This window comes from Sciurus carolinensis, chromosome 7 (assembly GCF_902686445.1).
Source record: "Sciurus carolinensis chromosome 7, mSciCar1.2, whole genome shotgun sequence".
Lineage (NCBI taxonomy): Eukaryota > Metazoa > Chordata > Mammalia > Rodentia > Sciuridae > Sciurus > Sciurus carolinensis.
The window spans coordinates 134489638-134503006 of NC_062219.1; the positions used below are offsets into that span (position 1 = coordinate 134489638).

Sequence of the window (13369 nt, forward strand, 5' to 3'; positions counted from 1 at the left end):
TTTGTTTTTACATGTCAAGGATTGCACCCAGTGCCTTGCACGTGCTAGGCAAGCCCTCTGCCACTGAGCTACAGCCCCAGCCCAGCTCCGGTGTACTTTTAAATCATTCCTGGATTACTTATGATACCTAATACAATGTAAATGCTATGTAAATAGTTGTTATGTTATATCATTCAGGGAATGATGACAAAGAAAAATGTCTGTACATGTTCAGTATAGATGCAGTATTTTTTAGAGTATTTTATATTGGCAGTTGGTTAAATCTACTGATGCAGAACCCATGGATATGGGAGACCAACCGTACGTTTGCTGAGTATTGGCAAAGGCATATGTGTGTGCATACCTCACCCCCAATGATACAATAGATTACCATCACACCAGAAAGTTCCCACATGCCTCATCCCACTCACTCCTCACCTTGCCCCAGGCAACCAGAATACTTTTTCCACCATGGATTAGTTTTGACTATTCTAGAACTTCATTAAAGGGAATTATAAAGTGCATGTTCTTTCATAGTCATCCTTCACTCAACACTGTGTTTTTTCCATTTCATCTATGCTGTTTTTTTGGTATTAGTAGTTCAACTCCTTTTTATTGCTGAGTAATAGTACTTTGTGTGAATATAGCATACCGTGTTTACCACTCTCCTCTTAGTAGAAAGCTTTTTCCACTTTGGGATCTTATGAATAATGCTTCTGTGAACATTGCATACGTCCTTTTGGACATATTTTCTTTTCTCTTGGGAGTAGAATTTCAGAGTCATAGTATATAGTGTGTGATTAATTTTATAGGAAGTTACCAGACCTTTTTCTTAAGTGTTTATTCAATTTATATTCCTATCAGTGCATGAGAATTCCAGTTGTGTCACATCTTTACCAGTATTTGGCACTGTTGGTATTTTTAATTTTGTATGTTCTGGTAGGTATATATTGGTATGTACTGTAACTCACTGTGGGATTTCGTTCTTCATTTCAGTTTGGGAAATATCAGTGAATACAAAGGAGTGGAAGAAAGGGAAGAAGATTGAATCGAATAGTTCCCCTTTGAGACCTGACACAGTGCAGACAGCCACGTTCTCTAAATCCTCTTTCTTTTTTCACATCTTCCTATCCCGATTGCATTGTTCCTTTTATAGTCTTCCAGTTCCTACTTTGGCTCACAATTGCTTTAACCTATTTGTTTTCTAATGTTCTTCAATAGTTTAGTTGCCTGAAATTCTTAGCTTACTTGGTGCCTAGTACTGCTATTTATTAGTTGGACCTTCAGAGTCTGGCTCATAATGAACTTTCTTTCGTGGTTTATAATTTGATAAGGAGCTTCTATTAAATTAAGTGCTTGTTTTGTTTTGTGCAAGTCCTGTCCGGCCTGATTATGAGGGTGTTTGTTGGCTTTGGCTATATATTAGCCTGTGGCCACTGAGTACATAAAAGTGCTTAGTTTGGGAGATACCAGCCTAGAGAAAATGGTCAGGATCCTCTAAGTTCAATGACCAAATTTGAGACAGGCCCAAGGTTACGAATTCACAGAGACTTTTTTTTTTTAATACCTCAGGCATAGTCCTGGACATCTGTATTTGTCAGCTAGTGGGTACTTTTTTTTCAGCCTGTCCTTCCATTTAGGAGTAGCACACTTTGTAGAGTCATATTAAGGTGGACCTTCCTTCCAACCCTCTTTTCTTGCATGCCCCCATCTCAACTCCTGTTCCTAATGGAATTTAAACCCTAGTTCCTGGTTGGCAAGGTTGGCTGCACCCTATAGGATCACCATGTGGGCAATGCCCCTCTCCTATGCTTAATTTGTTTTCTGTCCATGAAATTCTTTTGCTTTCCACTGAGCTCAGTTATCATTGGAATGGATGCTTGATATCTGCTGTCCAATATATAGAAGTCCTTTGTAGCAGGAAGTTTTAAAAATTTTTTTCTAGGGTTTCATATTGCCAAAAATATGACAAATCTGGGGGAAAAAGTTATAGTCATCTGCGATTCTTTTAAAAATGACTCATTTTGGAGATTATATCTATCCTTAAAAAAACAAAAAAACAGAAGGCCCACCAAGCATGTGGTCTTTTGACTCATCATCTTTTTGCTCTGAGATATTCTCTGGTTTCTTTATAGGGTCCAGCAGTGAGAAATAAACAAAGTGGTGTATTTGGGGGACATTGTGAGTATTCAGAAGGCAACCAAACATGTCCTTGGATGACATTGAGATGAAATCCAGTGACCTCCTGAAGAAGGAAGATCTAGACAGCGGAGGCTTCGGGAAGGTCTCCTTGTGTTTTCACAGAACCCATGGATTTGTGATCCTGAAAAAGGTGTACACGGGACCCAAGTGTGCTCAGTGAGTTGGGAGCAGAGGTGGGTGGGCCACCCTCCCTGCTGACCACAGACAGTGATTATCATGGACAGTACAGGTTTCAGGATGAGGAAGAACCTGGTGTCAGTCTCAGTACTCTATGTCAGGGGTAATGGTAACTCTTACTATTATCATCCTCTCTAGAGAGGATTCTGAGGCTAGTTAGTGAACAACTAGGACATAATAGAGCAGAAATGCAGGGGAACGAAGTCAAAAGAGAGAAGGAGGTGAGGAGGCAATGGTTACGGGAGGTGTTTAGTCAGCTTTCTGTTGCTGTGACAAAATATCCCAATTCAAAGGAAGAAAGATTTGTTTTGGTTTTAGAGGGTTCAGTCCAGGATTGGCTAACTATTGCTTTGGGCCTGAGGCAAGGCAGACAATAATGTAGGCAGTGGGAGCATTTGGTGGAGGATGCTGCTCACCTCTTGGTAGCTAAGGAAGCAGAGAGAGAGGTGGGAGGGGAGGTGAATGGCCCGGGACAAATGCACCCTTCAGAGGCAAGCCCCCAGTAACCCACCTCTTCTAACCAGCTCCACCTCTTAGACTTTCAATAGCGCCACCAAGGGGACCAAGGCTTCAATACAGCCTTTGAGGCTCATTCCAGATCCAGACTGTAACAGGAGGAATCAGTGAAAGTAGACTTATTTTTTTGCTTCACATTTTGGGTAAGGATCAGCCCTAAATATTAAAAAAAGAAAGAAAAAAACCCAGACCATTTATGAAAAGTGCCAAGAAGTCTCTTTTTAAAGCAGTCAGTGGAGTGGTTTTTACTTCTCTCTCCTTTTCAAAGTGTATATATGAGAGAGGCCCATTCTTTTATTGTACTGTCCAGAACAATATTTTTATCTGGCCATGTTGCTGCTGTTCATGCACTTTTTGTTCATCGATTTACATGTCTTGAACACCCACTACCAGTTACTGGAGAGGAGGGATACAAAGATGAAAGAGAAGCCCTCTGCTTTGTAAGGCTCATGGTCTGTGTATGAAAGAGATCAGCATGGTCCCAAATGTGACAGGAGTGTGTGGGATGTGACACATTACAGGTGCAGAAATGCATACATTCCCTGGGTCCTGAGGGAGAAGGGGCCAGCTCTGCCCACCTCAGTGTGACATCTTTCCTGCCCACAGGTACAATGAGTCACTCCTTGAAGAGGGGAAGATGATGCACAAACTGAAGCACAGCCGGGTAGTCAAGCTCCTGGGCATCATCATAGAAGAAGGGAACTACTCCTTGGTTATGGAGTACATGGAGAAGGGCAACCTGATGCAGGTGCTCAAAGCCCAGGTAGAGGACGTTTTTTATTGCATTGGGTGCTGGCTGTTACGCTATCATTGGGATGCTCATTTATGGCTCTCTCGTCTAAAGTGGTACCATGGTGAATTGCCTTGTAGTTTGGGTTATCTTAAGTCAGTCCCTCAGTAGCTCTTCCATGCCATTCCCTACGCAGAAGGTTGTCTTTCCCTCTTTTCAAGCCCCTAATGAACTTTCTGTGTCACCACTTGAAAGGTCCCTTCTGTGTCTTGCAACTGTGGTTGACTTTTTACCACACCTGCCAGCCTTTATATGACCCACACACTTCAGAAATAGATCTGTCTTCAGAAGCACATGGTCTGATTGGGGCATTGGTGTAATAGATAACAAATATATGTTGATCAATGAAAGCATGTACACTCTTGTGATGGTAGGAAAAGATGGAATATTAGGGATTGTACTTTGATACCATTTAAGAAATCTTTATTATAGGTTAAATATAGAACATAAGCCACAGCAACATTGGATAAGATTTAAAATGGGAAAATAAATAAATAAATAAAATTTAAAATTTATTACCAAAACCAAGTAATTCTAAAATATTTTGGAAGTTTTTGTACCTTAAGATCAAACTGTTCTGCTAGCTCCTGAGTGATGCATAGCAAATATGATTCAGGCAAGTACAAGAAGGCAGATAGGTAAGTGGTGGTGTTTTTATAAACACAGCCACAGTCTGCTGGGGAATAGAGGAGAAGCCCCTGCCCCACCTGGGATAGATGGAAAAGGCAAATAGAAGCTTTGAAGCAGACAATTAGGGAGTAAGTGTTCCAGGCAGAGAGAATGGAAAAGGATGCCAGATCTACAGAACTGCAAGCCACCCCGTTTGGCCAGAGTGTACATCACATGTGAGGAATAGCAGGATGTGGCTGCCTTTATGGCAAGTATTTCCCCCTTTTCCATCTTTGACCCCCAGCCCATAACTGCCAAGTCAATAGACGTCTCTCAAAAATACAAACACCTGTGGAAAGGATAAAAGATATTTCTCATACATACTCTATTGTCCTTTGACCAGACTGCTGTCCTTCTCCAAACCACGTAAGAGGGACTGCATGAAGGAAGTAGGCATTTTGATTGGGAGACAAGTCATTGGGACAGGAGATATTCTGCAGAATCCGGCATAGATAAGGTGCACCAGTCAGAACTCAGGAAGAAAGTTAGGAGGACCCACGAGAGAAGCAGGAGAGGGATGGGTGGGAAAGCAACTTCACTTACTGTTAATTTTTTTCTAAACCCAAAAGTGTACCAAAGAAGAAGGGAATGGATCTCTTCTGCTGCATTTGTGTGATGGTGACCCAGCTATTGATGCTGTAGTTCAGCTACATTATGTGATAAATATGGTTTGAGGCATAGACATGAAAATCAAAATGTTTTTCCTGTTAACAATTAGTGTACATAGTTTTTCAGTGTTAAGAAAAACTAAAATTCAGCTACTAAAATGAAACTAGAATTGTTTATACTAACATTGATATTGATATAACTAGAATACAATTGTAAGTAAGAGTGACCTGAGATTCTGCAGACACCTAAAGTGTCTGATACCAGTTCACCAAATAGATCCTAATTCACTTTTGCATAGTTTTAGAAATCACATGTATTGCACAGATTTTTATGTGGTTGTAATTAGTGTGAACATATTTTCTTATATTCTGTTTTTTCCTCTTAACATTATTTCACATGCACATTTCCTTGACATTATTCATGTAGTCAGTACAGATAACATTATCGCATACAGGTGTATGCCATAGACAATGTTTGTACATTTGTTATTCATTCAGATGCTCTCTAGGCTCCATTCTAGGCGCTAAAAATGCAATTCTAAATAATAACAATAATGTGACTTTGTTTACAAAGAATGTAATCTTATAGTATTTTTATACACTACCATATTGACATTGAATTTTTTTTTTTACATTGACAAAATATGACATAAATACCTTTTCTCCCCTGGAATGGAATCTTTCTTGAGAGGGAACTTCTGTCACAGTGATAGCAACACTGCAGAACATCTGGTGGGAAGAAATCTGGCAACTCTGTTCTCGGGTTTAGTGCCACCACTCTTTAATGAAATAGTCAATCTGGTCTGTTTGATTACCTTTCCATTTCATAGACTTACTATCACTTGTTTTAGATCAGTATCCCACTCTCTGTCAAAGGAAGGATAATTATGGAGACCATCGAAGGAATGTGTTACTTACATGGAGAAAGTGTGATACACAAGGACCTGAAGCCTGAAAATATCCTTGTTGATAATAACTTTCACATTAAGGTAAACCATAATCTGTAGGCTTCTAGAAGTTGAGTAATTTTGGTTGAGTAATTTCAGTTGCAATTTTCCACTAGAAATCTGCTCTTGCAGATGGAAAAAGAAAAATCGATTTTACAAAAATGAAGATGAAAGTAAACAAAAAAGTCAAGTAAGGTAAATTTCAAAACAGAACATTTTGATGCCCAAACGACTGTTTTGCTGCTGATAAAGACCTGGCTCAGCATATAACTGGTGATAGTACTGCTATAAGGCTTTACTAGGGATTGAAAGGACAAATGCAGACTTGATTGGGTTGGGAGATAACTGTAAGGATTGACTGATGTAATTTTGGGAGTAGTGCAATTGAATGGAGTAAGCTAGAAAACCACTTTCCTAGGTTTTGTTTTCTTCCCGTTAGCTTTGAGATGGAAACATTCAAGGTTTGTTCCCTTCACTAGGGAATGGGCCATCTGCTCCATCATTTTTCCAGGGAATCTGTGTGATGAATCTCCTCTCCTCTGAAAATACAGGGAAATCCGGAGGGGTATGTGTAGAAAATTCCTAGAATTTCAGTATGTCCTGGGAGTCAGATCTGCAGCAAATCGACGATTTAGGCATCAAAAACCTGTTTTAAAATATAGCTGATTTAATGTTTATTTAAATTTTTTACTTCTGTCTGCATTTAAAACAAATCAATTTCCTTTTGAATATACTCTTTCCATTGTCGTAGAGGGAAGAGGGAAAGTGACCCTTCTTTTATCCGTTCAAAGGCAAGATTTAAGTAGGGCAGCAACATATCAAATTGGTTTTGGCAGCTGGAATCCAAGTGCAAGAACCTGAAAGAAGGGCTGGGGTTGTAGCTCAGTGTTGGAGACTTTGCCTAGTATGTGTGAGGCTCTGGGTTCAATTCCCAGAACCACACCAAAACAAAACAAAGAACCTGAAAGGGGAAGCAGCATTAGGGGAAGAACTCAGGACCTGCCTACAGAATTCTGTTCTAACCCTTTGTTCAAGTCTTAGACAGATTTTTATTCTAATATCTTTAAATTTTCTTTCTTTAAATTAATAACCTTTCTCTTATATTCTTGGTTAAAATAATCACATGCCATCATTCACCCCCAAATGCTTACTTGGATTTCTAGAAGCAAAAGTGGAACTCTGACTTTGAACAGTTTATTCTGTTGTTTTGACTTGCCACTTCCTTCTTTGCTCTGTGTCTGACCTTGGTATTTTTCTCTGCTTTTCTGCCTTTTTTTTTTTTTTTTTATTCCTCTCCTTCCCATTTCATCTTTTCTTAGGTTCAGGTTCCCAACTCAAAACAAGATCATAGTATTTACCCTCAGTGTGTCTTGATCCATGGAAACATGCATCCAATGGGCCTGTGGACGCCATTTGGGGAGATAGAAGGTGTAGTACCTAGTCTCCATCAGCTACATAAATTTGCTGAGAAGAAAGTAATGTTTTTCTACCCAGCCCTAGAAATACTGAAAAACATGTGCAGATAAACCCAGTTTGTTATTGTTGTGTCGGAATGCTTTTGCTTTCCCCCCTCCCTTTTATTGCATAAGAATCAAGATAGCAGAATTTCATGTGAACTTTTCTTGGGGGAGATTTTGCATGTCAGTGAGGAAACTCTTGCATTTCTTTGCATCTGTTCAGCAACTATTTTAAACCTGCCCAATGTAAACATTTCTGTACCTCACATCTATTATATAAGCCCCAAATTTAAAGCCAAATCTGGTTTGCTTGTAGACTTCACACAGTGATTGCATTGGTTTGATCTTTTGCAGATAGCTGACCTTGGTGTTGCTTCCTTTAAGACGTGGAGCAAACTGACTAAAGAGAAACACAATGAGCAGAGGAAAGTGAACGGCACATCTGTCAAAAATGGTGGCACCCTCTACTACATGGCCCCTGAACATCTGAATGACATCAATGCAAAACCTACAGAGAAGTCAGACGTGTACAGCTTTGGCATAGTTCTTTGGGCTATATTTGCAAATAAGGAGCCATATGAGAGTAAGACTTTTGTAGAGGACTGGGATTTTTGTATTACTCTGAATGATTACATAAAATAATGACTTTCAGTGAAATCAGTTAAGATTTATAATTGTTCATTTAATGACATTCTGACCCACTGGACTATGGGTTCCATGAGGGTTAGTGCCACATCTGATTTAGTCACTGCCATTTCCTTAGCCTCTACACACATAGTGCCTAGAGCATAGTAAATACTAGTAAATTTGTGTTGAATGAATGAGTAATCCCATTTTAGGAATCAGAGATCTCAAATGAATAGGTACCTTGATCTAACCTTTGAAGTGCTATAGAATTTCCAGACTCATCCTGTACAGGACACTTGCTTATTTCTGCTTATGAGGATTTAGTTTTTCATACTGTGTAGCATACATTTCATACTAACATTCCTTCACTTAACCCTTCTTTTAGGAATTTATTTTTTTTCAGTACTTACTGTGGGCACTTTAGTCAGCATTGAGAATATAAAGATGAACAAGTCATAGTTCATGCAGAGAACAGATAGATATTTAAGCATTCTTTCTGTGGAAATATATAAAGTAATGAACATTTTCCTACATATTCTTTCTCAGTGATTTTCAACTTCTGTGGTTTAATATTGTTTCTTTGCTGATGTCTGAAATGTCTATCTCTGGCCCTTGCCTGAATAACCACCTGCCCTTTAGATCCATTACATATACTAGAGAAACCTCCAAAGCAGCATTCTCAAAACAGATCCACAGTTTGTAAATTCTTTCTCTGTAGCTCACCCCAGCTTGACTCCTCTTTGTAAATTATATATTCAGAAAATGACATCACTGTCATTGCTGGTTGAGTAGCTCACCAGCAATCTTAGAGTCATCTCAGACTCAACCTTTCCCCTTATCTCCCATATCCAGGAAGATCACAAGAGCTATAAGTTTGAGATGTATGTGTGTGTGTGTGTGTGTGTGCATGTATACCCACATACACATAGAAGTTCAGATACATCTTTAATCTGTTTACTTCTTTCTGTTGCCATTAGCCTCTGTCTAGTTCAGACCTTCCTTGCCTCTGCTACAGGCTCCTGTGCTGTCCACTATTCACATGGCAGCCAAAGTGTTCATCCTAAAAGCCAAATACAGTCATTTCATTCCCCTATTTAAAAAATCCTCTCGAGATTTCTCATGACCTTTAGGATAAAGTTCAGATTCCTCAGTATGGAATATGAGGCCCTTTGTAATCTGATCTTTGCCTCTCCCTCCTTTGTCATTATGCCCAGTTTTATCAAACTAGTAATTTTTAGGCAGCATCATAATTTTTGTTAACTCCCCTGCAGTTTCTTCATTATCCTTGTCTGGCCTGAAATCCTCTTCCCTAAAAGGACCCTTCTTCCCCATTTACCTAGATAACTCCTGCTTATTTTTCTGGACTCATCAAAATCTCAGGCTTCTATTCTAGTCATGATTGTGTTACTAGAGCCCCTTGTACTTCTAGAACTTTAATTATCACTCTATATTTTAAGTCACTCTCATTAAACTGAGCTTCTTAAAGGCAAGGGGTGTCCTGTGTTTGTGTTTGTATTAAAGTTGGAGAACTGCCATTGGCTTTATCCATATAAGCCATTAGTTTTACCAGAAAGTAGCTTCCTTTTGAATTTTGTCTTTTATCTGCAAAGATTAAAATGTTGTTTGATCATCCCTACAGTGGAATATGTCAGCTTGTCACAGGCCACTCCACCCCTACAGAACAAGGCTGCCATGCTAAAAGTTTACTAGGCAGAGACAAATTAGCAGTATTGTCCATGTTCTGTCTTCTTCCTGCCTGAGAGCAGGATCCAAAGGTCTCAACCAAAGATCCTCTTTGTCTTATAGATGCCATCTGTGCAGAGCAACTTTTAATATGCATAAAATCTGGGAACAGGCCAAATGTGGAAGACATCATTGAGCATTGCCCAAAGGAGATCATCAGCCTCATGGAGCTCTGCTGGGAGACAAACCCAGAAGTTCGACCAACATTTCCTAGTAAGAGCATCTTTTATGACTATGCAGGATGCATTCCACATGATGATTCTCCTAAGATAATGTAAGGAATGTGGTTTGAGTCCTCAGAAAACCAAGTCCCACTTGTAGTTTTGAGCTGACTTCTTAGAATAGATAGTCTTGAAAAATTTGATAGAATTCTCCCATGAAACCTTCTGGACCTGGAGATTTTTGTTTGTGTTTGGGGTGGGGGCATAGTTTTCAAATTATGAAGTCAATTTTCTTAATAGTATTAGGACTGTTCAAGATGATTTCTGTCATGGTGGAGTAGTTGTTGTAGCTTATATTATTTGAGCAAGTGGTTCATTTCATCTAAGTTATCAAGTTTATGTATGAAGGTGATTTTAATATCCTTTATATTTTTGATGTCTTCATGGTCTCCTGATAACTCCTATTTCCAGATGTTAGTAACGTATGTCTTCTTTTTTTCATTTTTTTTTTTTTATCAGTTTTATTGGTCTTTTCAAATAATTAGTTTTGACTTAATTAATTTATTATTTTCTGTTTTCTAATTCATTTCCTAATTCATTGATATCTCTTCTTTATTATTTCCTTCCTTATGCTCAGTTTGTATTTATTTTACTCTTCATTTTGTAAGTTGAGATTATTGATTTGAGACCTTTTTCTCTTTTCTCATGTGTACATTTATTGCTATAAATTTCCCTCTCAGCCCTTTTTAATTGTGTCCCAGAATTATTGACATGTATTTTCATTCACCTTAGTGCATTTTTTTTTCATTTCTCTTGAGACTTTCTCTTTGACTCACATCTTTATTTAGATGTGAGTTGTTTAGTCTCTTAAAAGTTTGGAGATTTTATTGTCTTCTCCCTGTTACTGATTTCTGGCTTGATTCCTTCATGGTCAGAGAACACATTCTGTGTACTCTCAAATTTTTTTAGTACTCTCAAATTTGTTCAGGTTTGTTTTAGACCTTTGGGGAACATACAAGATTTAAACTACAGCATTTTTCCTGCCTTGTTGGGGATTTTTGAACATTTTTTAGAGTTCCACTTTGATTCATCTATAGTGTTTTTAATGTATTTCTATGTGTTGTTTTTTAAGTGGATATTCTAGGTATTACATTGTCTGTATATAATGTATCAGTCTACTTATGGTGTCATTTTACTAGTTCGAGTGCAGTGTAGGAACCTTAATGTCCCTTTACTTTCCTTTACTTTCTGCTGTATATAATCTTGAATATTTTCTTACATGTTTAGAACACAACTTCAGATAGTGTTATAGTTTTGCTTCAGTTGTCATAATTTAGAAGACTCGAGAGGAGAAGGAAAGCTTATTGTATTTACCCATTGTTTTGCTTATTGTGTTGTGGTGTCCTTTTTCTGATACCAAATGTGTGTCACCACCATTCAGGTGTCCTAAAATTCAATTCAATTCTGACACTGACTACCCATAGCTATCATCAGACTCCACGGGTTTAAAGGCTTAGTTCCATATGACTCCTCACTTCACACACCAGCTACAAATAGGGTACCTAGACTATCTATACTTTTGCCCAGATCACAACAAATTCAGGTGTTCTCATGACCTTAGGTATGGTAATTCATTAGACCCATAGAACTTAGGAAAAGTCTTATTTTTACTGTGTAATAAACTCGGAAACACCCAAATGGAAGAGGTGCATAAACCAAGGAATGGTAGGGTTAGTGTGTGTGCAGAGCTTCATTACGATCTTCAGGCACACCAGCCTTCCAGCTCTTCTGTATGTTCATCAATCCAGAAACTCTTTGAACCCCATCACTGTGGTGCTCACAGAACTTTTATTATGTAGGCATGATCAATTAAATCATTGGTCATCAGTGATTGAACTTAATCTCATCCCTCTCCTCTTCTTGCAGTTCAAAAGGTGATGCCAAAAGTTCCACCTCTCTAATCATGGCTTGATCTTTCTGGTGACCAGCACCTATTCTGAAGTTGTCTGCCCACCTCCATTGCTCACCCATCCTCCTTATTACTTTAGGAGATTCCAAGTATTTTAGGAACTGCCCATCATGAACCAAATCAGGGACAAAGACCAAATTTTTATTTTTTATTATACTACGTGTGTACTTCTTGGTTTTTCAAGGTGTCATCTTTTATCAGTTGCTGTCTGGAGAACTTCCTTTAGCTATTCTCATAGGGTAACAAATTCTCTTACTCTTCCCCTGAGAAGGTCTGAATCTTCCCATGATTTCTGATGGATATTTTTGCTGGGTATAGGATTCTGGGTTGACAGTTCTTTTCTTTTCACAGTTGAAAAATATTGTAGCCTCCATGGTTTCAATTGAAAATCACGTCATTCTAATTGTGTGAAGTGTTTTTTCCTTACAGGTATTATTTTCCCTTGTATTTATTTTTCTCAGGCTGCTTTCAAGATTTTGTCTTTGTCTTTATTTTCCAAAAGTTTAGTTACATTTTTCTTGGTGTGGATTTATTTGTTTTTTTTTTTCCAGTTTCAGTTTTTCTTAGCTTCTTGAAATTGTATGTTTATGTCTAGACATAATGGGAATCTTTCAGTCATTCTTTCTTTGAGTGCTTTTTCAACTGTACTCTCTTTCCACTGTGCTTCTTGAACTATTATAACATAAATACTCAATCTTCTGTTATAGTGCTTCAGGCCCCTGAGGCTCTACATTTTTTTTTTTCTCTCTCAGTTAATTTCCTTTCTCTTTTTCAGATTGGGTAGTTCTACTCATCTGCCTTCCAGTTAACTGCCTTTTCTGTGTCACCTCCATTTTGCTTTTAAGTTCACCCACTAAGCTTTTTATTTTGCTCTGTGCGTATGTGTTTGTGTATGTGTACACATGCTGGTACTTAACCCAGAGTCCTCAGTATGCTAAGCACATGCTCTACTCCCTGCCTCATCCTGTCTTTCTTTGCTGAGACTTTCTATTCTTCCATTTGCTTCAAGCAGGTTTAGAATTCCTCATTAAGTTGTTTTTATTATGGCTGTTGTAAAAATCTTTGCCAGTTGTACCAACATCTCTGTCATTTCAGTGTTGGAATCTGTTGCCTTTTCTTACTCCATTTTGGAATTTTTCTGGTTCTTAGTGTATGATTTTCCTGAAGCATACACTTTTTTTTTTTTTACTATATTATAAGATTCTGGACATTCTTTAAGCCTTCTGTTTTAGCTGATTTTTTTTTTTTTTTTTCTGACACTGCTTTGGCAGGTGAACAACAGTTGCCACCTTGCTAATACCAGGTAGAGGTAGAAGGCCAGGTTCTCTGCTCAGACTCCACTGACACCCAAAGCAGGGTTTTCTTACACTGTTGCTCAGAGTAGATTTGTGTCAGAGTCTACATGGTCTCCACAACCACTGCAATTGGAAGTGCATTATCACCACTGGACAACAGTAGAAGTCCCAAGTCTTTGCCCGGCTTCCTCTGATACTTACCCAGTGAGGAGTGGAAGAGGGATCTTGT

General features: G+C 38.5%; 1 protein-coding gene across 1 annotated transcript in view; it reads left to right on the forward strand.

The window, feature by feature from the left end:
- The first annotated feature begins 280 nt into the window (after nt 1-280).
- Nucleotides 281-13369, forward strand: part of Ripk1 (receptor interacting serine/threonine kinase 1) — a 28964-nt gene continuing 15875 nt past the window's right edge. The window contains exons 1-6 of the mRNA XM_047559282.1: nt 281-300; nt 2176-2337; nt 3481-3637; nt 5793-5930; nt 7700-7928; nt 9779-9928. Coding sequence (XP_047415238.1) covers nt 281-300; nt 2176-2337; nt 3481-3637; nt 5793-5930; nt 7700-7928; nt 9779-9928 — 856 coding nt within the window. The remainder of the gene's footprint in view (nt 301-2175; nt 2338-3480; nt 3638-5792; nt 5931-7699; nt 7929-9778; nt 9929-13369) is intronic.